At 33.8% G+C, this 24,339-nt stretch overlaps 1 protein-coding gene across 2 annotated transcripts in view; it reads right to left on the bottom strand.

Annotated features, from left to right (window-relative positions):
- The window catches only part of Cdh7 (cadherin 7), a 159,769-nt gene that overhangs the window by 76,515 nt on the left and 58,915 nt on the right, over window positions 1-24,339 (bottom strand). The window contains exons 4-6 of one of the 2 annotated variants that reach the window (XM_057770275.1): window positions 23,400-23,519; window positions 13,656-13,823; window positions 10,615-10,802 (exon numbers count right to left, since the gene is read on the bottom strand). In XM_057770275.1, coding sequence (XP_057626258.1) covers window positions 10,615-10,802; window positions 13,656-13,823; window positions 23,400-23,519 — 476 coding nt within the window. The remainder of the gene's footprint in view (window positions 1-10,614; window positions 10,803-13,655; window positions 13,824-23,399; window positions 23,520-24,339) is intronic. The other variant, XM_057770276.1, reaches the window with a different exon arrangement.

The following is a 24,339-nucleotide window of genomic DNA, read 5'->3' as shown; positions in this document are numbered from 1 at the left end:
GACTAGTAGCAGTGTGAACTAGTATTTATTATTAGCACACAAATTGGCTTTTTGGCGTACACACCCTAAGGAGGGATACTTTGCTAAGCTTAGATATGGGGAGGGGTGAGAGGTTCTTGTTCCTGCCTCAAGTGATGTGACAGATTTTGTTGAATCCCCTGTGGGAGGCCTCATTCTCTCATAGGAGTGGATAGGGGAAGGGGAAGAACAAGATGGGAGGAGTGGGAGGTTGGAGGGAGAGGGAACTAGGATAGGTATATAAAAGAGATTGTTTTAAAAATAAAAAAAAATCCTTATAAAAATAGAGAATGAAAGAACAAAAGAAATATGTGTTTGCAATGATTTGGAATCATTACATTAAGTAAACTGGTCAGATGAAAGCAGCAAAGATTTTCAATGTTTGTCCTCAACCTATTCTGTTGAAGCTGCAAGTAAAGCACCTTATAATATTTAATATTTCCCTTCTATTGTTTCTGTGTGTCAAAGATCGCATATGTACCTGTTAATTAAGTGTAAACCACTGAAGGGTGCATGAGCAGCCTTTCCTTCAGCTCCTGCCCCTTGTACCATAATCTACAATACCTCCCACATTTTCTCCAGGTAAATATACTAATTCTAGTTCCCTAAAAATATCACATTATTTCTTATATTGAAGTCTTTGAATTATTACTACTGCAAGAAGGTTCTGCTTTTACAACTCTAACTAAAGAAAAAAAAAACAATTCATTAGCGCTCAACTATTAATATTTTTAGCTTGTGATAATGGTGTTCTTTTATTTTCTGTCTTGAGGAAAGTGTGATTACTTGTATCAATGATCAACTAGACTGCATATTGAATCACTTTAGAGAAAAGTTTTTTGACACATGAGGAAATTTGCAAACCAGTTCATCGAGTAAGGTAAGTCCTCCCCAACTGTGGGTAAAATATTCAATGTGTTTGGAATTCTGGAGTATATAAAGCAGAAAATGAGCTTAGTACCAACTCTATCTCTGATATTAATCTACCTCCTGATTAAGGAAAAATTTGAGCAGCCATCCCAATCCTTGCCTCTAAAACTTTCTCCCATGATAGAATGCACTTTCAAACTGTGAGTAAACTGTTCTTTCTTGAATTGTTTTTGTAAGTTGTTTTCTTTCAGTAAGGAGGAGAAAAGTCAGTACAGCAGATTCCTCACATGAAGTGGGAGACAGGCAGAAGAGTTGGGAAATTCAGGCTAGAAATGTCACAGAATGTTGAAAACAAAGCTTAATGGGCTATTTTAATGGGGCATAGGAAAGCAGAATGTCAAGATATTTATGGATTATAGGAATGTCAGCTGAAAAAGAACTCTAGAAATAAATGGTTTAATGACTACTTAATCAAATGGCTACTATTAAAAATCTGGCAAAAAATTTAGCTGCTTTCCCTCTTTTCTCTGAGAACTTCTTATTTTTTCAATGCCCTGTCAATGCCAAATCATTTATGGGCATGCCCCCAAGTTCTGAGAAAATCAGTAAGTTTAAATTTAAAGTAAAAAAATAACTTTTTTTCTGAGAAAATATCAAGGCAGCAAAGAATTTATTCTGTGCCATTGTTATTTATTACTCAACGCTCTTATCCAGTGTTAAAGGGAAAAGTGCAACAAAAGGGAAAAATAGAAAACACATGTTGAGTTTCTAGAAAACAAATGTTTCAGCCAAGAGACTTTTCACTTTTTCACTTAAAAAGACTTTGTAACTTTTACAAGTGGACCTCCTATTTTACATAGAGTAGCAGGAAAGATGTCCTGAGGACAATAACTCTTTCAACTAAGGCTACAATTTGTGAATACACAAGTTCATTTGAATGGGAAGAGCCCAAATTGTGAATACCAAAAGGGTACTTGCTTTATGGAAAGCAACTTCTTAAAGAAGGATTACTCAAAGATTAATAAGAAGTGTACAGCCTATTATGCATCCCAAACTGACAGTATTGATCATGCAGTACTGCTTTCTCAGGCATGAAATATTCATGATTTAGAGGGTCACGGACCATTTAAAAAGAACATAGCGAATCTGAGAAGTGAAGAATGTTATAACAGAGACCCCAGGATATTAAAAAGGCCAGAAACACTACACGCATAAAGTGAATTCATGCAGAGAGAGAATATGTGTGCTATGAGCATCTGTGATGTGCAGGTGTGAATATCCAATCTGTCTAGATTATATATTAGTCTATATCAAGTACTACATGTCTTACATGGATTCTCAGGATTTAGCATTTTCCCTGTTGAGAATAATTATTGTTATGATTTGCACTTTCCTTGTTATACTCCCATTCCTTCTTTCTTAAATGAATTTTTTATGATTATGCCACTTAATATTGGAACTATGTAACATTATTATTACTACTATTATTACTTTATTATTAATATTACTATTTTTTATATAGGAACTCACTTTTTAGATATTGCCTTTAGTCTGAAAAGCAACTTGGACTTTTGATCTTGAAACTATCTTGGAACTTTAAAAGATTATGGGAACTTTGGATGTTGGACTGAATGTATTTTGTACTATGAAATAACCATGAGTCTATTAAGATAGAAAGTAATGACTTAAATATGACATGCTAGAATTTCAAGTTGACAAGGGATACTTAATTGTCAAACTGATAAAATCTAGGTAATATTAGAGAAACTACTGAATATTCCTGTGAAGGATAAGTTAGTCTATGAGAAAAACTGTGAGTATTGGTCTCATTAATATGGGAAAACCCACCTTAAGTCTGGCAGGGGGCATTGTCCCATGAGTAGGTACCTGAGATTTAGACAAAGAGTACTAGCAGGCATTACTCCCTGATTCCTGTTTATTTGAAATGATCAACCGCCTCAATCTTCTACCATCATGGTGGACCACAGCCTAAAAGAAAAATAAACATCCTATTTTTTTAAATTTGTTTATGCCACGATATTTTTTTTTATTACAAGAAAGGAAAATATAACTATTACAAAGAATTGGGGAGGGAACTACCTACACAGCTCAAGGTGTCCTCAAATTCACGATCATTCCTTCTCAGTCTCACAAATGCTGAGATAATGGATGAGTTTTTAACATAGCATAGAGTCCAGCTACTTCTTTATAGAGAATATTCAAGATTTTTGAGAGCTTTAATCAGAGTAAGCAATTGAGTACCATCCAAATTATTCTTAGACCATACCCAAAGTCTTAGATAATGACCACACTCACTGAGCTTAAGACAATGCCGAAAGTGGAATATTTACAAAATTGGACTTCTGAGTTTTTAGAGTAATTCTGATTATTTGGGAGACATGAGCAAGCACACACTTGTTCATTTACTTTCTTTTAAAGAAACTAGATACATAGGAAAAATTTCCTCCCTTTGTTACTGTCTAAAGAAGAAAAGAACCAGTTGGGCAATGGTAGTGCACGCCTTTAATCCAAGCACTTGGGAGGCAGAGGTAGGCAGTTCTCTGTGAGTTTGAGGCCAGCCTGATCTACAAGAGTTAGGTCCAGGACAGGCCTCAAAGCTACAAAGAAATCTTGTCTCCAAAAACCAAAAGAAGAAGAAGAGGAAGAAGAAGAAGAAGAAGAAGAAGAAGAAGAAGAAGAAGAAGAAGAAGAAGAAGAAGAAGAAGAAGAAGAAGAAGAAGAAGAGAACAAATCAGATCACTTTATGGACCACACTATTAACCAAGTTTTACCAAAGAAAGTGTAATTAGGAAGTTTTCTTATTTAACAAATAAATTATTTTGAATAAGTTAATATTTATAAATAATTTAATTATTTTAAATATAGTGTTTATTCACCTTGTCTAAATAAGCTAGTCATTTAGAAAGTCATTTGAGAAAGAAGACTTTTGGAAATATAATTTAAATTGATATACAAGAAGAAAATCCCTCAATATCTCACAGTAAAATACATGAAGAAGGGAAGAAACTAAGCAAGTGTGAAGCAGAAATTTTTAATACTTGAAGTATTTACCTTTCATACAAAAACATGGATTGTATTTTTAATGGGTTTTGGATTGATATTTATAAAACTTATAAGTGTTGTAAGGAGAGAGTCTTCTTGTTTGTTTCCAGTTGCTCAGCCCCAGAATAATCACAGAGAAACTATATTATTTAAATCACTGCTTGGTCCATTAGGTCTAGCTTCTTACTGGCTATATTCTTTTTTTTTATTTTTTTTCCAATGGAATTATGTTTTTATTTTTTTTTCTTCTTTTTTATTAATTAATTAATTAATTTAATTATTAAAGATTTCTGCCTCTTCCCCGCCACCACCTCCCATCCCCCCCCCCGAATCAAGTCTTCCTCCCTCCTCAGCCCAAAGAACAAGCAGGTTTCCCTGCCCTGTGGGAGGTCCAAGGACCACCCACCTCCATCCAGGTTTAGTAAGGTGAGCATCCAAACTACCTAGGCTCCCACAAAGCCTGGCTATATTCTTACATCTTAATTTAACCCACTTCCATTAATCTGTGCATCACCAGGCGGTTGTGGCCCACCAGTAAAGTCTGTCTCTGGCAGTGGCTCCATGGCTTCTTCCTGACACTCCCTCAGTTCTCCCAGCATTCAGTTTAGCTTTCCTCAAATAGCTCTCCTTGTCTGCTCTATCACAGGCTAAGAAAATTCTGTATTAACCAATGGTATTCACAACATAAGACGGAAATCCCACATCACCTCCACTTTTCTGTTTAAACAAAAAGGAATGTTCTCTCTAAAATATAGTAAAATTACATATAACAAAACAGGTATCAATCAACAATTACAGTTATAATATTTATATAAGCTTTATATTTTATCATATCTAAGAAAAACTATAAATACAACTATAAATTCTTCAACTCCATTAAAGTCTCCGGAAGGATACAATATTACCTAAGTTACCAGGAAGTAAGCAATTTGCAAAACTCTAGAATTGACAGAGACATCTCACTGCCTGGACATTCACCCAGAGTTCTTCTGTATCATTGGGGCATCCATCTTCTGCCTCCAGGCCCATAGTACCTGTCAGAGTTTTCCATGAAGCAGGAAATTTCAAAGATATTTCTGTCTATATTAGCAGTTTGTCAGTTACTTTCTTCTGTGTCCTCTAGAATGTCTGGCACACTTTTTCATGAAGCAGAAAACCTACAGGACCATCTCACCTTTAGGCAAGTTCAGCAGCCACTTCTCTGTAGGTTCTGCATGTCTTGTTAAGCAGTCCAGGCACGAGCAGTTTCTTGCCCAAATGGCAAACAAACTCCATAAGGAGCCTCTTCAATGTCCATCTTCTGCTCGAAGCAATTGGTGTTGCCAGGAGCAGATGTGTCTCATTGTTATGAAATGTTCTAAATTCTTAAACATTTTAAATACCATATTCTGAAGGTCTCTGTAAGATTTGAAGACTGCCTATCCATCTGAAATATGTCTCTATATATGTAGAAAATCTAACTAACATGTCTACAAGCTTGATTATTACAGATGATTATCCATCAACCTATATTTCTTAATTATAGATTATATTTTTAAATGAGCTGTATAGACACAATCCTTTATGAAGAGTAGAAATATATATACATTAGTATAACAAAATTGACCATAAATTTGTATCAATAAACCTAGATCTATACCAATGCAAATCTCTATAGCTTATCCCCCTTTAAATGTAAAGAAACATTTATAGACAATATGTAGGAATGTAGGCATAGTTCTTCTCCAAAGTGTTTCCTGTTGTTTATTAGGGGAAGTAATTTTTTGAGGAGTGTTCAAAGCACCCTTTAGAGGGGTTTGGTCTGTCAAACCACATTAGTCTGGAAGGATTCCACAGGTTCTCATCCTGTGTGGAAACAAAAAGAAGAATCTCTTTTCCAAAGCAACAAATCATTAAACCCATATTTTGAATTCAAGATATCTTTAAAATACATATGTTGGCTTAGTTTAGCAGTCCCCAGAATCAAACATTTCTCTCTGTAGTGAAAAATTTCAAAGAAAACACAATAGTATGCATAATCCAGACTCTGTGTAGTCCATCTTTACATGGCTTATTATTCTTTATTTCCTTAATCTAGACTCTCTGGATTCTGCCTCTTTAAGGACTTTTTTATGTTTTTTAAACCATTTGCTTCTTTTACAACTCTTTTATTTTTCTTCTCTCCCCCAAGCCTCTGTAGATTTATCCAACACTGTGTCCCATTTAGAGTTCTTTTGTGTCTGAATCTGTCTTATTTTGCATCTGTAATTCTTTACTGTCCAAGAGTGCTTCTTAAAATGCTAAGCACTTCTTAAAAACTTAAGCTGCACTATTGATAAGGGAAATATGGCACTGTTTGCTTGCCCCAAGCAGCCCAACATGGCAGAGAATTTCACTACCTCTGAGAGCCATGTACATTGCCCCATTTACAGAAATGCAGTGGGTCTATGTCATACCATTAAGCAGTTTGTAACAGGCTACTTACAAACCCCATTTACATGCTCTGTCTCTTGAATGAGCCAGTAGTCACATTGGCAGCATTGCCCAGAATCTTGGCATTTCAAAACAATGTGGCTTTTTTTCTACTACCTCTGAATCAGGAAAACCTCTATTGAAGGACCTACAGCATGCCACCAGCAAACGGCAAGAAGCTGTTTTAAACTCTGTATTTTTGTGTCTATAATTTCATTTCAAGCCTTCACAGACTTTAAGTGGACTTTCATCAACCACATTGGTGCCAGTTTATTGTAGGGAAAGAGTCTACTTTTTAGTTTCTGGCTGCTCAGCCCCAAAATAATCACACAGAAACTATATTATTTAAATCACTCCTTGGCCTATTAGGTCTACCTTCTTATTGGCTAACTCTTAAATCGTAATTTAACCAATTTCAATTAATCTGTGCATCACCACAATGTTGTGGTCTACCAGCAAAGTTTCAGCATGTCTGTCTACAGCAGTGTCTCCATGGCTTCTTCCTGACTCTGCCTCCTTTCTTCCAGCATTCAGTTTAGTTTTTCCCACCTAGCTCTATTTTTTTTGCCCTATCACAGGCCAGGACAGTTCTTTATTAACCATGCATTCACAACATACAGAGGGGAATCCCACACCATATAGGTGCCATTGGTTCTTTAAAAATTACTATTTTGATTAGCCAAAATTCTGGTGTCCTGTCTTAATGTAAATCTACAATTGTAGGCTAATAACAGCAACATTTGACAGAGACACTGTGTGTGAGACATGCTATTTGCTGCCCTAGAATGGTGAACTTTTACATTTTAATGGCTCTCATCATTATGTTAAAAATATATTCTAAATAAAGGTAAAATTTAGAAATCATACCAATCTGTCTTTTTACTGAAGGTAAATTTAGGAAGCATGTTTAAAATTAATTTATTATTGTTGAATTCTCAGTTGAAATGCTATTGAAATAAAATTTATTTTAGTAAGTTTAGATTAGTACAAAAATCATGTTAGGATTCCACAGCTGAGTGTTCTTTGCTTATTTTTAAATTTAAAACTATTATGATGATCTTTGATATGCAGGTGGTAAATTTAATTTTCCATACATACTATTTCAAATTGAACAAAAATTGCTTTATTGCTCAGTAATATTTTCTGGCTAGTTAAATTATGGCATTACAGGTAGGAAATGGTTTACATTCAATGTACTTTTCTTTTACCTTCAATCATTTTTTTTCTTATTTTATGCCATACTGAAGATCCAGTATTTGTAACATTGCAGTACATCTCTTCTGGTACTTCTGTACTCCATGTGTGCTTAAGAGCTTCAAAAATAATTGCTGCCATTATATAAGAAAATAAGGATTTTTTTTTAGATATCATTCATTGCTGAGAGCAGTCATGGAAGTATACAGCAGATGACAAAGAGTGTTGAGCAGGTTAACCCACCCTGTAAAAGCCATGGAGTTGCTGGTCAGTTGTTTCTGTCTGTAACTTCTCTCATGTGTTATTTTATTTTTTCCCTAAGAACTGCATTCCTTCCCTAATATAAGCTATGTGTATTTTCCCATTGTTTGTGTATTTATCATATATCTATATATGATATATATATATATATATATTCCATCTTTTGAGCACACATATAACTGGATAATCAGGAAGATAATTTATGCTTAATTGTTTAATTTCCTTTAATAGAAATGGCACTAAAATAATTTTCATTATTCAGACGGACAAAGAAAAGTAGTAGTGTCACAAAGACTTCTAAGTTTAGATTTCAGAACAAATTCAAAGTAACCTGGTTGCCCACGGAAACAAATATCTGGTTCCCCCTAGAGACAAATACATAACGTCACTTCCTCAGGTGTTTATTTTTGACCCAATGTTTGAGCTTGAGGTACCTTTAATAGACATAACCTCCTCAGCAGTTGACTTTTTGCATGTAGTCCCAGCCTCAGTTTATAATATCGGCTGAAAGTTCAGCCAAGTAGCTGTTGGTATTTTGTCTGGGAACCCTGAGAACCCTAAACCTATTGGTTACTTACAAGGCTAAGTGTTACGTACTGTCAGTCAGTGTCACCTCTTTAATGTGAGAAATATTGTGTGACTTGTCTTATGTTATGAGAATTGGTGTGGACCTGAAAATGTAACATACAGAGAGCCCCATATAATGGAAGTTTCTTTGTTGAATATTAGAACAGTGTTTTCCTTTGAAGCTCATTTCATTGACTCAATTCTTTAATATGACATGGTTTCTACCTAGTTTTTCTATTCATTTTTAATATTTTTCTAAAATATTGGAGATAATTTAATATTTAAAAATTAAGAGTTTTGGATAGTAAGATTTCTTAGGGGGTACAGGTTCCTAATAACAAACCTAGAACCTGAGTTTGAATCCACATAGAAAGAGGAAAGTGCTAATCTTGAACATTGTCTTCTAATCTCCACATGTCACCATGGAAGGCCCAAATACAGGTCCATTCACATGCACCTAGATGTGGTTACTCCATGGCATCACAAACACATAATAAAAGTGCAATTTAAAATGAATGAAAAATTGTGTATATCCTTTAAGTTTTCTGGTATTGAGTTAAATATCCCATGCCTAACATAATTTCAATTATTTATAATATGTATATTAAGATGTATAAGAGAGATTCATGAAATAAATAAAAATGTTTTCTATGTGTTCTCAAATTCTAAAATATTACCATATTGTTTTTATAAATTCTTTGAAATCCTTGAGCACAGATTTTACTTTACTGCATTCCTTGTATTTTAGACAACAAGGGAAAACATTACATATAGTTGGCCTATACTCTTAATTAAAAATTTTGCACAAAGATTGTTACATGTTAGCTTAAACAGCAAATAACACAGGAAATAACTGAAGAAATGTTTTGCCCATGGGCCTAAAATCAAACATATGTTGTAATTTAACATTTAAAACATCAAAAAGAGATAAGGTTAAAACTACCCACACTTAATCAATGATGGGTGGGAGTAATTTAAATATGCAGTGTAAAGAAATAATATTTTCTGTTATACTACTATTTTATCTGTGATTTCCTATAAAAGATGGATTATAATTGAATAAATATTGCCATGCACTTTTACTATAAATTTCTTAATTCAAAATTATTGTGTGTTTTTTAAAAAAATAATTATTAATGCAGCAAGACTTCATCACTTTGTTTCTTCAAATTATATGAATATTGTTTTCACATGTGATGGATTTAGTAGTCGTCTTGCATAAAATGACTTTGGGTTGAATTTAAGGTCCTATTAGTAGAATAATCAAGAAAGGAACACTTCTCTCTCTCTGTGGGTATTCAAATGCACACATTTGAAAGTGGCCTAATTGGCACATGATTTTAGATCATCTCAATATTTTTCTCAGTGGAATAGAATTAACAGGAACTATTAAAAATGCCATTCAAATTCCCACAGAATTTGAAACCTAAATATAAATTAAAAAATAAATTAAAACATTGAGACTATAATTCGTGATTCTAGAGAAGCTAAATAAGAAGGTGAACCCAAAGAAAAACATATAAGCATCCTCCTGAATATTAACCTTCATCAGGCGATGAAAGAAGAGAGAGACAGAGACCAACATTGGAGCACTAGACTGAGGTCTCACGATCCAAAGGAGGAGCAGAAGGAGAGTGAGCACGAGCAAGGAACTCAGGACCGCGAGGGGTGCACCCACACACTGAGGCAAAGGGGAAGTTCTATCGGGAACTCACCAAGGCCAGCTGGCCGGGGTCTGAAAAAGCATGGGACAAAACCGGTCTCGCTAAACATAACGGACAATGAGGACTACTGAGAACTGAAGAACAATGGCAATGGGTTCTTGATCCTATTGCACGTAATGGCTTTGTGGGAGCCCAGGTAGTTTGGATGCTCACCTTAATAGACCTGGATGGAGGTGGGTGGTCCTTGGACCTCCCACAGGGCAGAGAAACCTGCTTGCTCTTTGGGCTGAGGAGGGAGGAAGACTTGATTGGGGGAGGGGGAGGGAATGGGAGGTGGTGGCGGGGAAGAGGCAGAAATCTTTAATAATTAAATTAATTAATTAATAAAAAAAGAAAAAAATAAAATAAATTAAAATAGCAATATGTCTATATGACATTTAATGTGTCTGTAACATCTTTGCATCAAAGCAGATCTTGTAGTCTGAGAGTTCATGACATCACCCTTATGGAATGAAAATAACATTACCTTTTGTATTGTAATGATTCCTTCCTGTGTTTCTTTGTCAGCAGTTATCTTGAAAATCTCCAACCCATCACCATCCACTATTTTGTATTCCATTTCTGCATTAACTCCTATATCTGCATCAATAGCTTTAATTCTGGCTACAACTGATGCCACAGGCAAAGATTCTGGGACATTGTACTGGTAAGATCCTGTGAAATGTCAAAATAAAGAATGAACAGAACATTCTAATCACCCTCTTCTAAAAACTACAGACATTTTTTTAAATAATATATTATGGTTTCATTTTCCCAAAATGGAAAAGCTAAGACAACGTAAAATAAATGATGTTTGATGAAGCCTGAAGAAATTTGAGATTGATGGTTTAGCAATGACAAGTAAGAAACAGATTACCTAAAATAACTCAGGCTAGATGTATGAGAAATATGTTTTCTATAGTAATGAAACTAAACTAATAATCAAAGTATAATTATTAAATATAATTTATCATTTAGATACAGTAATCACCACAATAATACCAAACAATAAAACAGTTCCTGTTGCAAATTTCAAAAGGCATGAGTAATATTTCCAATAAGTAAACACTGGTATTTATTTAATATCATTTACAAGAAAACTTCCACAAAACTGAAAAAGCACCTGTGGGATGGGCAATATAAGTCTACTTGTAAAACATTAATAATCTGTTAGAGAGAAGAGGTGAATTTGTGGGTTCTATAGCCCTGATTTTGGACATAACTGTGAAAAAGAATAATTAACACTATTTAAAAGCTATGAGAAAAAAAGAAAAAGAGAAAAGACCAATATAACCTTTTGTTTCACTGCTTTCTTAATCATTTTTACCCCTTCCATATAAAAAGCGATTTTTGAGGGAAGGTGTGGAAGAAAATAGGGATGCAAATAAGGAATATGATCCTTGAATATTTTCTTCTAATCATTTATTTTCTTTGCCTCTTGAACTTTACTTCATATTCCATTAGTTGTAAATCCATGATTCATTTTCAATTTGGAATATAAAAGGGGCACACTGTCTTTAAGTGGAATGTAGAAAAGAAATGGAGCACTGTTATTTTGGACTGCAATTTTTGAATTCTAAGTATTACTGTTTTTAAAATGATTGCTATATTTCTGTAAAATTTCACTGGCTTCCTCCGACACATAGAGGTATTCTTTGCAAAACTCAAAGATTTAAGGGCTACAGTAGTAACGAATTTGTAGAGAAAGACAAGCAAAATTATAAGTGTTTGGGTTTCTTCACTTTAGAATCCAAGAAAGGTTCTGAAACACTGGAAAACCTGGGCTCCTTGTCAGGAAAGAGACATCATCCTTTCACCAGTTTTAGAGAAAACCAGTCATTCTACAAGGAACCTAAGATAATAGCATTCTTTTCTACAACCCCTTCTTTCTTCCCATAGTAAGCAATGAACGACATGGAGGGAAGGGGTTTTTAATAATAATAATAAGCTTTTTTTTGTTTTCTGGAAGTACCATAATCTTTCTTGTAAAATGAAACAAATATTAAAATATCTAAATATTTATTTTTAATTGAGAAAAAAAGGATAAGTATTTGCACAGTAACTCACAATGGTTGTTTTATATGATTTAATTTTCTCTCTTGGTATGGAATTGAGTTCCCTGCTTCTACTGGACAAACACCTTAGTGACATTGCACAGACAGACCTCCTATTGCTGATTTTTAAGCCAATGCTAGTTAAGAGTGACTGGAAAAAGGGAGTCTCCTCCTTAAAGAAGTCAAGTTCAAGATGACTTTTTGCTAGTTATGATCTCCCCATTTGCCCATGTTCTTTTAGGCAAAGCAAAGTAAATGCAGTGAGCCACAAACAAACAAACAAACAAAATTTGGTAAACTCACTAGCAAAAAGTAGGTCCCAGGAAAGAGAGAAGAGAATAAGAGCTGATGATTATGAAGAAAAATGTCATAGCACATTTCATATATATATATATATGAAAGAAAGAAAGAAAGAAAGAAAGAAAGAAAGAAAGAAAGAAAGAAAGAAAGAAAGAAGGAATTCTCTTTAACATTCTAAAGAAATTCCATATGTTACAAAAGTTTGGAAAATAAGAAACATAGGATAAAACAGTTTTATAAAGAGGACACAACTACGCTAGGGACACAGGATTTTAGTTTTATTTTTCTTTTTATTTCTGGATTAGTCAAAAGCCACTTAGGACAGAAGCTCATCTGATTGCGGATTTCTGATGCTTTTGTTTGCATTCTTTTTATATATTTAATTATGCATGAAAGAAATACAGTGCGACTGTAAAAAATGTTCAGTGTATATGATCTTGTTGAAAGCGTAAAACAAACACATGATTAGAGTAAGATGAATTTCACCTATTTATGCACTTAAAAAGTTAATAATTGTAATCAAATTTAATTTAAAAATAGCCACTACTATTTTAAATCCTTACAGGCAAAGCAAAACTTTTCTGTATAGAACAGATTGGTAGCATTGCTAACTGACAGCTACTATAAATACATAGTACCAACTAAAAGAAAGTTTCAATAAATATAAATTCCAAATTACAATTACTACTTATCCACAACCAAAGTATAAATTCAAGGCAGATTGTATTGTATTTAGAGAGAAATATGAATATGTTTTAGCACTCCATATTAACCTTGTTATTATATAGTCAAAGCTTAAATTAGGCTCTTGATAAAACACAAATTTGGGAGAAATCAGAGGAGTCTTCTGTCTGCTTTTGGGAGCGTTTTCCGCCTACTGGGTTGCCTCAGTCAGCCTCAATATGTGGGTTTGTGCCTAGTCTTATTGCGACTTCATATGCTGTGTTTGATTAGTATCTTAGGAAGAGCTTCCCCTTTTTACAGGAGAAAGGAGGAGGAGTGGATCTGGCAGAGAGTGGAGGTGACACAGCAGGGAATGGGATGGAAGGAGGGAGGTAAAACTATGCTTGGATATAATATATGAGAGAAAGATAAATAAGTAATATAATATCTGAAAAAAATGTAAAAACTGTAAAGACGTTTTTAAAGTTAGTCATCTCATTGAATAACTTACTTCGTGGAAAGCGTGGTGGGTTATCATTGACATCAGTTAGGGTCACAGTGACTGAAGTGGTTCCAGATAGTCCACCATTTTGACCAACCATATCCTTTGCCTGAATGACAAGCAAATACTGGTCTTTAGCCTCTCTATCCATGTTTGGAAGGGCAGTTTTGATGACTCCTGTAAGATTTCAAATCTCAGTAAATAGCACCATGATTCACTGCATTACAACAGCAACAAACATTATTAAAAGAGTAACATGTTGCTCCCCAGCTATGGTGATTTGGTGATTTGTGGCTTGCTTTTTTATTTTAGTGTATATTAGAGATCACTGGTGTATATATACTTTACACATTCACTTCCACATCATATTAATATGTACCCATAGGAAAGATGCGAACATTTTTCCCGTTTGTGAGTCTAACTCTTCTCATTTTTTTCTGCTCCATTTCTTTAACATTTATACCTCAACATGACTGAGAAACTATTGGTCAGTTTAGTCGTCTATCTTGCCTATACTTAGGCAAGTCAGCTACACAGTGATTATAGGTGAGCTTGATTTGAGAATGAAACCTAGTATCTAAACAGAACCATGAGTTCTGGTGCAGGAAGTCCATAATTCTATCATGTCAGAGGTAGGGAACAGATGATCAGGTGCTCAATAACTGTAAGCTGAGGAATAACCTAGACTACTCTCTTGGAAATCATCATCATCCAAAAAACTTCTGCTTCTCAGTGGAGGTTCAGTCTTAGTTTTGTTTCCAAAATACCAAGTGTCAAAAAGACCATCATGGGAGCAAGAACTGCTAAAATGTCTGAACAAAAATAGTGAAATAAACTGGCACTTTAAAAATGAACAAAGTGTCATTCTTCTTTCTAAAAATGAAAACATACAAAATTAAGGATATGGTAATTAAATTATATTTTTGTTATCCCACTCAAAATATTTATTAAAAATTATTATCAAGTACAAACACTCCAAGTTCAATGGATCTGTATCTTATATAACCATATATATGCTTATGTCTTCCTCTGTCTCTCAAAACATACCTACTAATACACACATATACACAACACATCTGCGTCTATGCCTTTGAGTAACACCTACTCAAGCAGGTGAAATTTTAGTTTTTGACATCAGTCACTTTTTCTAAACACATTGTGCATAACGGGACAGTAGGTACCTCATAGTATCACAAACTAACATTTTCAGGGCCATTTGCTGTCTATATACTAATTATTATTTTTTTTGAAACACTACCATAAAATTAAAAAAAAAGTTTTAAACTCAACAGCTTTCCTTGTGAAGAGTCTGATGCTAAATTACTCTTTGTGAACTACTACTAGTATTTCATGTTTTTTGTTATTTCTAATGCTGTAGTGAAAAAAGTATGAACCTCACTCAGCATGACTATTTGCAAAGAAACTTTCTTAGGCTATGAATTTGTGAACTTAGATAGTTGTGTTTTTTTCTATTTTCTTATTTTTATTTGTCACTAATAAGTTTAGTGTGTCTTTTTAAAAAAAAAGACTGAAAATAAACTGGGTGGTGGTAGCATACACCTTTAATCTCTGGGTTTGGAAGGCAGAGGCAGGTAGTTCTCTGTGAGGTCAAGGTCAGTGTGATCTGCAAGACTAGTTCCAGGAAAACTACATCTGTTACACAGAAAAACCCTGTCTCGAAAAACAAAGCAAAGTAAAAGAAAAGGACTAAAAATCTTGAGAATTTGGCTAATAAATACATTTCATTTGAATTAAGAAAAGAATTGTTTTACAAAACAATGTTCTATTTAAAGTTTCAAGGTTTTATTTCAATTCATCCTTATTTTTTTCTTCCAATATTATTATGTGTCTGCTATCACCTCTGCAAATAGTATGATAGAGAAACATTTAAAGTGAATAAAAAAATATGTGCTTCTTCATCTCTCAGTAAGACATCTCACAGTGAAATCAGGACCTCTACTTGGAGCTTAGCTGGCTTGGTAACCTGTTTTTCATGTTATATTACCTGGCACCTGCCTCAACTTGATGTTCCATGCTTTATGCAAACCCATGAGAAGCCTGTTCCTTTCTGAATGGAGGAAGGATGACAGGATGGAGAGATGTTAGACAGAGACAGGGAGGTAACTAAAGCGGGGGGATGGTTTGTGTATAAAATAAATGAAAAAAAGTTATTTAACTTTAAAAAAAGAAATGCTGGGAGGTAGATGTAGTTGTTTGTTCAATAAATCACTTATTTTGCAAAAATGAAGACCAGTTTGGATGCCCAGAACATATGGTTAAGTCCAGCAGGTGTGGTAGCCTTCATTGATCCTATATTTCTGAGACAGAAGCAGTGGATCACTGGGGCAAAATGACCAGATACAACCATCACAATTGCTGGCATGCTTCATGATCAGAGAGAGACACTGTTTATTAAATAAAATAGAGTTTGAAGAAGACTCCACTGTCAGCCTTAACTTCCACATATGTTTGTGAATACACACATGCTCACTGTGAGTACAAACGTTTTAAATGCATAACACATAAACACACACAAACACAATTAAAAATTAGAGCAATTTTGATTGCTCTGACTTCCTAGGTTTACCTAGTGACATTATATTTTGAAGGAATTACAATATCATTAGGATAGAAGTCTGGATATCAAAGTACCTACATACTTTTTAAACCTGCAATTGTCTCTTTATAAATGATCATATGAATAACGTTTTCTCAACTCTAAGATAATCACAAAGCTTACAAGGGAATACAGGATGTAGAGGCAATTTCCAAAACTCTCAGGTACTTCACAGAAATAAAATAATAGATACAAATATCTGGCAATACTTCATTTATTGTTATTTAAATTTTGTTTCTTTAATGTTGGCGAAAGGTAGTCTGATATAACTTGACCACTATAATCTGTGGTAGCATTATGAAATTGAAAAAATTTTCAGTAATCAATAATTTGTAAGTCATATACAGGTGAAACTATAAATATATCATCAACTCTTTAGAAGTATTTGGTTTTCTTTTCAGCTTTCTATGTTTTCTTATTTTAAACAAATACATAAAATCTGAACTTTATGCTTGATAAAATATTTCTGATAAGTAAGAAATTTTTATTTATAATTCACAATCATACAGAGGATCCTAACACACACAAAGCAAGAATATATTTTGCTTTCATTCAACAATTGTCTGTTCTATAGTTTAAGGAAAAACACCAATGATTTTCTAAAACGTGTCACACACTATGATAGATTGTTAGAACATATCCTCTTACCATGGAAGCTTAATTTTGTAGTGTGATCATGTGTAACAGGAAAGATTTTTTTTTCTGCAATAAGTCACAGTGTAAGTAACTGCTTAGTGCATGCAATTTTTCTTCACACGCTGCTTTGAATTAACTTTTGTAAAACACATGTTATCGCCTGATGAAGGTTAATATTCAGGGGGATGCTTATATGTTTTTCTTTGGGTTCACCTTCTTATTTAGCTTCTCTAGAATCACGAATTATAGTCTCAATGTTCTTTATTTATGGCTAGAAACCAAATATGAGTGAGTACAGAAGACAGAGACAGAGACCAACATTGGAGCACTGGACTGAAGTCTCACGATCCAAAGGAGGAGCAGAAGGAGAGTGAGCACGAGCAAGGAACTCAGGACTGCGAGGGGTGCACCCACACACTGAGGCAATGGGGATGTTCTATCGGGAACTCACCAAGGCCAGCTGGCCGGGGTCTGAAAAAGCATGGGACAAAACCGGTCTCGCTGAACATAATGGACAATGAGGACTACTGAGAACTGAAGAAAAATGGCAATGGGTTCTTGATCCTATTGCACGTAATGGCTTTGTGGGAGCCCAGGTAGTTTGGATGCTCACCTTAATAGACCTGGATGGAGGTGGGTGGTCCTTGGACCTCCCACAGGGCAGAGAAACCTGTTCGCTCTTTGGGCTGAGGAGGAAGGAAGACTTGATTGGGGGAGGGGGAGGGAATGGGAGGTGGTGGCGGGGAAGAGGCAGAAATCTTTAATAATTAAATTAATTAATTAATAAAAAAAACACATGTTATCAGGGAACACAGATATAGTTATGCTGTGAATGATCAACTCATTGATATTCACATTTCTACAACTAAATCAACATTTAAAATCATGCTTTGCATAGATTAATACTAACATTTGAATCTCAGTGTGGAGACACTAGCTTTCTCAGGTGCTTGATTATTGAGAAGACTTCAAACCAGAAACGACAAAGAATCTGTGCTCACTGCCTTGGGAAACCTCTAATATTTCCCCTCTCATCTTTGCAACCTTTATTTCATATAGTCATTCTGACAATTCTAAGAACCTAAAATTAAATGTTAGCCATACCAGGTTCCTTTTGATTTCTTTGAAGTTAAAGACACTTGATGCAAACCTTTAAAAAAGGTATAGATCATCTTTGAAAGAAAGCTACTAGTATTAGCAAGGAATATATGTACAAACATGGAATTTAAGAAAATCATGTCATTTTCTCCTTTACTTTGCTTTTAATTCATTTTCTTGTCAGTTCACTTTTAGGTACTTCAAAGGTAATAGTTTTATGGGAATATACACCCATAAGTAAGAACAGTGTGTATGACTGTAAATGGAATATATACATATTCTACAGATTTAGTCTCTCTCAACATACCATATAAATGTTAAAATTACTTAATAACAACAGAAGTTTCTTTTTTATATAGATGATTATTATGTTGCCTGATATTTAGAAACAGTGCACATCTAAAAATTATCTCTAACACAAAATTATTCTAGCTGTCTTAGTTAAAATTTATATTGATGTTACAAAATATCATAGCCATAAAGCAAGTTGGGGAGGGAAGGGTTTATTTGGATTACACTTTAGCACTGCTGTTCATTACTAAGGGAACCCAGAACAGGAAATCAAAATAGACAGGATCCTGGAGGCAGGAACTGATACAGTGGCCATAAAGGAGAACTGTTTATTGCCTTGCTTCCCCTGGCCAACTCAGCTCATTTTATGATAGAACCCAGGACCACCTGCACAGTGATGGCAACACACGCAATAGACTGTGCCCTCCCTTAGTTATGACTAAATGAGAAAATGCCTTACAGCTTGATATCATCAAGACATTTCCTCAACTGAGGTTTCTTCCTTTCAGATGATTCTAGTTTGTGTCAAGTTGACACAAAAAAATCAGTCAGTACACTATACAAGACCTAACTGTGTATTTTTCCACAATGTGGTAAGCTGCTACGTTACATAAGAGGAGTACAAATACTCCAGAACTATTCAGATTGGGTAGCAAGGGTGGCCCCTGTAAACTCAGTCCTAATATTTCTTTACATTCTTTTGTTATGAAAGATTCCATTCTCTAAACTGAATAAACTCAGCAACTCATTTGTGATAAAACATAGAAACTGGTGAAAACAAAATAAATTTCAAATAACTGAAGCTGCAATGAGTAAGGAGTTAATTAGGAAATAAATTAAGAATTCAAACAAAGAGGAAAAGATCGGAGCACTCTTAGAAGTGTTTACATGTGAGGCTTACACTGTCTTAGGAAGATAAATACACTAAATTATATAATAGAAGCAATTGGGTCTAATATTGTGAGTTATTGTGCAATATATCCATAGATTTGCAGAAATAATGCAAGCTAGGGTAAACCAACGACCTTTGGATAATTCAGAAACAGGGTCATTATGAAATATGTCTTTGATAAAGCAGTCTTCAATTTTTCCAATCTTGAAAGTTTTATTTCTAAGAAATTTAGAAACTGAATTACTAAGAGATACATACATAGATGTAATCCACATGGGAAGTAGAAAAAGACAAGATCTCCTGAGCAACTTGTGAGCCTGAGGATTTTGGGGGAGTGTTGAAAGAGAAGGGAGCAGAGAAAAATGTAGAATTCAATAAAAATCAATAAAAAAGAAAGAAATTGAATTACTATAGCATTTAAAGCTTTCTGCTTTGAGCAAATATCTCTTATTGAAGTTAATACAATAGTGATAATGAATTAATTTCAAAAGGGAAAATAAGCTTAAATTCAAAACATTTTTACTGATATTAATCAGCACTCATCATCATAAATCCATGGTTACAAAAAAGCATGACTTTGTATGAGAATGCTACCCATTTCCCTTAAAAAATTCATGGGAACATAAATAATTTCTAAAAGAAATTTGAAATATAGTTATATAATTACTACATACTTGATACATAAATATTAATCTTTTCCTGAAGTCTGTGTTTCTCCATAAATTTTAACTTCATATTTTCTGAAGTGATTATTTGAATGTAAAACATGTCCTGAAGGCTCATGTGCTCTATCACTTTGTCCCTGTCTGTTGATATTGGTTCTGGAAGCTGTTAAATCTTTACAAGCTTGAATCCAGCTTAAGAAAGCTACTCTCTAGGGGTTGGATCTTGATGGTCATTGCCCACTGTAGTTCTTTCGTGAGTTCTCTTCATGAATTGTGGCATGTTGCAAGACCTTGTAGCTGTGGAGAAGGCAATTCCAGCTTCTATCTTGGACAATATTGCAGTACTTCTTGAGCCATAATCAGTTTTTAATTCCTGTGGTGTTTATAACATAAACATAAAGCTATGGAAATAGTGTGGCCCTGAAAGCATTATCATCTGAGTTTGATTATAAGACTCTAACTGAAAGAACTAGAAATTGTAGTGTGCATTGAGGTTGGGAAAACAAGCACGTCTTTGAATTAACTGGTCAGCCAGCCTGTATGACTTAAGGGGGTCTAGGACACTGAGAAAGCCTGTCTCTAAAGCACCATATAAATCGCTTCAGAGATGTAGAGTAATGGGAGTCATATGGGGGTAGATGTTTCAGGTGTTACGATAAAATTTCTAACAAAATTATTTTAAAGAAAGTCCTCATATAATTTATGGCAAGTATTAAGTGATTAGAACTAGTGTGTTCAAGAAAGAACTCATCAACTGGAACTGGAGAGAGGACTCAGAAGTTGTTCTTAATATTTGCATGATGGATCACAATCCTCTATACTTCCAGTTCTAGTGCATCATATTGTCTCTGCACCACATACTAATACAGTGCACAGATACGCATATAGAAAAAATCATACACATTCAAAACAAAACAATTTCCAAGTGAGCTTCAGCTTTGAATCTCTTTCCCAGAGATGGCTTCATTAATTTGAGACTTGTTAAGAGCGATTATCTGTTTGCGTATTTTAAATTTTTGCTAAATTCCTCCACAATTTCAAATAATGGGGCTACTTTCGCTTTAGACTGCAAATTATTTATCCAGTCCTGTAATATCAAATGGAAGTTGTCAATATTTATTTTGTTACCACACACATTCTGGTTTTGGGGAAAGAGAAACTACGGCAGAAAGTATGGCTGCCATCTTGGAACTTACATGGTACATATACTGCACTAATATAGTATGTATTTTGAAATACTGACCTAGCTACTTTCTTATTGGATGAATAAACTTTAAGCAACACACATAAGAGGATTGCATGGACCTATTTTTAATAATCTTTATATAGCATGTTATCAACTTCTTTTGTGTCGAAATTCTATTTTATTCTACTAAATCCTTAAGCTTATAGAAATGGAAAACAGTACTATTCTTCTCATAGATAAACATTACACTAACTGTATTCACTGCTCTAAGGAAGACATTGAGATGTGATTCCTGCTCTCCAGTCCCAAATGATTAAAAATTTCCAATTACCCCAATTATTTTTCCTTTAAAATAGAGTTTGGTGTGGGAGGTTTCCTGTCTATGTGTTGCTTTCATTGGTTAATGAATAAAGAAATTGCCTGGGCCTGTTGATTAGGTAGGCAGGAAAAACTAAATGTCATTCTGGGAGAAAGAAGGCAGAGTTAGGAAAAAGCCACGGAGCTGCAAGAAACGGACACTGGAAATTTTACCTGGCAAGCCACAGCCACGTGGTGATATACAGATTAATAGGAATGGGTTAAATTAATATGAGTCAGCCAATAAGAAGTTAAAGCTAATGGGCCAAGCAGTGTTGTAATAAATACAATTTCTGTGTGGGGCAGCTGCCAGCAGGCCCTCCTCCTACAATAGTTTGAATAGTATAATAAACCAAGATGCACAAAACATGTATGAGCTAATGGTTGTAGAGAGAAATACCCTTGTAGTTTCTATAATTACAATATTAAAAATAATTGTCTTCAACTTCTGCCAAACAAGATGTATTATACCTCAAATGTAAATCAAGTTTACTTTCTTCTAGACTAACAATATAAACCCATGACACATACAACTGGCCAAGTAACTTTTTAGTGCAATTTCAGATCTATAGGTCAGAGGAAAATTCCACAATCTGCAACAAGACTAAAAGTCATAAGACAAGCATTGAGAGTGAAGTGTGTAAACTTTGGTATTACCATATGCAGTTTGGACCAGGTTACATAATGCAAATGTATATAATTTGTAACCAAATACTTAAAGGTTTTCACTAATATGGTACATCTCATAAGACAAATGACTTTATTCAACTTCAACACTCACTCAATTTTAATAATTTATTCTGTATTTAATTTTCATGTATTTTCCAAACTTTATCTTTGACTTGATGTACATCGGGCCAAATCGTACATTACAGATTGTATTGAACTTTTAATGACTGAATACGATTTTACTTACTTCTTATGTATAACCACTATTGTTTAGAAGAGCCTCCAGAATATTTGCCCTTGCTCTGATTTAAGAATGAAATAGTGTAGGTCCTTTGGAAAATATGAACAACATAGTCGTTGCTTTAAAAATATTCAACGAGAGTCATTCTTGTTATCTATTATCTTTAAGAATACATTCACCTGAGAAATTCTGCAACTTAAAAAGAAAATTTTTATTTATTTTTTTTTGTATTTTATTGGGTACAAAATATTCAAAGGGGTACATTTAAAATATCGAGACAATCTAGTCTGTCCACAAAATGACAAAGAAAACATTGTTATGTAATTATTCTGTATCAAAAATAATGTTTCAAATATATCACTCTATCTAAGCTTTTTTGTATTGTTTTTTCAAGAAATGGTGTCTATGTGTAGCACTGATTGTTATGAAACCTTCTTTGTAGACCAGGTTGGCCTTGAACTCACAGAGATTTAGCTACCTTTGCCGTCCAATTGTTTTAATCAAAAGTATGAGCCTCCATCGCCAGGCAATTCAAACCACATTATTGTTTACAAAAAAAAAAACAGACTGCTAAGCCACCAACTATATAAATGTTCTATTAATAGAACCTTGCAACTTGTAAGAATTTATTATAATATGAAAAAAATTATTTTGTTTTAAATTTAATATTTTACAAATTTCACGGTTTCTTCAAATTTTCCTATGAATTGACATCATGAAGTATAAAATATACCCATTTCATATTGCACTTCATGAAAAAAGTTTGCTTGTTTTAAATTATGAATTCTCTAATTTTCTAAATGAAATGATTAAATAAAATAAAAATGAAATATGCAAGCAAGTAATCAAAATATTGTAATAAGGTCAGGAGTCTCATCTAAAATAATTGTCAATATTATTGTATTTTGTGTTTTCATAAATATAGGTAAACAGAATAAAACAGGGGGAACTCTTACCTACTCTGATACTTTTAGTAATTTTTGCATATTGAGAATAACAAAATAAAAACTACTGAATATTATTATGTTAATAAAAAATAAGTAATATGTTCAAGTCAGAATATAAATGATAGCTACGGTAAGTGCAAATTTTCTTTCTTACCCGTCTTTGGTTCCACTGAAAAGTATGGCTGTCCTTGTAGAATACTGTAGACCACCCGAGCACTATTGCCATAGGTAGGATCATCAGCATCTGTGGCTGTCACTTGTACCACTGAAGTCCCTAGGTAACAACCAAAACCACTTTGGATTAAATTTCCCAAATATAAGGACTTTAAATTACTCACAAAGTGTCACAAATTCTATGCTACATTTATTTATTAGTTTTAAGTTATCATCATCTAGGAAAATGAGATATCAATCTAGCACATATTTTGGTTAAACCAAATAAAAAAATGTTAATAAAAATTCTTAAAATAAGTGTTATGAAAGGATGTAGACAAAGACACTATGGAATGATGAATATTAGATTAAAAAATATCAAACCAGGTGAAATTGCATATTAGGTGTCTCACCCATCACGCTCATGTGTGAAATTTTCACTAAGAGTACTACTTTTCAGTCTCAAGGACCATTCATTAGACAGTGTCATAAAAAAATCTAATGCCATTCCTCAGCTGAGAGGGAAGCTGAAATCTGTACTTTTGCTGTGAGTATGTGTTCCACTTAACTGTATATTAAGTGTTTACTTTATTACTTTATTTCCTTGATAAGTGTTCTCAGTTCTTTGTTTATTTACTTTTATTTATTTTAAAATACTGAATTAAAAATTTTTACCAAAACTCTCCAAAGCAGAAAAATAATAATGTTGTAAAAACAGCATTATGCAGTATGAAAACTGATCTCAAAGTGTCTACATTTTATAGGTAGTTACACATTTACATGCTTTGGACTGTTTTCCTTCTGGTTGTTTTATTCAATTTCAATGTGATAGTTTTTGTTTTATATTATTATATTTTATTATTATCCTCTGAAAGCCTGATTGCTTTCTCTTTTTTTTAAAAAAAAGTTACTTGACTCTTACCTCATTACCTTTTTATTTT

Source organism: Chionomys nivalis, chromosome 5 (assembly GCF_950005125.1).
Source record: "Chionomys nivalis chromosome 5, mChiNiv1.1, whole genome shotgun sequence".
Taxonomy (NCBI): Eukaryota; Metazoa; Chordata; class Mammalia; order Rodentia; family Cricetidae; genus Chionomys; species Chionomys nivalis.
The sequence above is the reverse complement of the archived record's forward strand: the minus strand, read 5'-3'. Positions and strand labels throughout refer to the sequence as shown.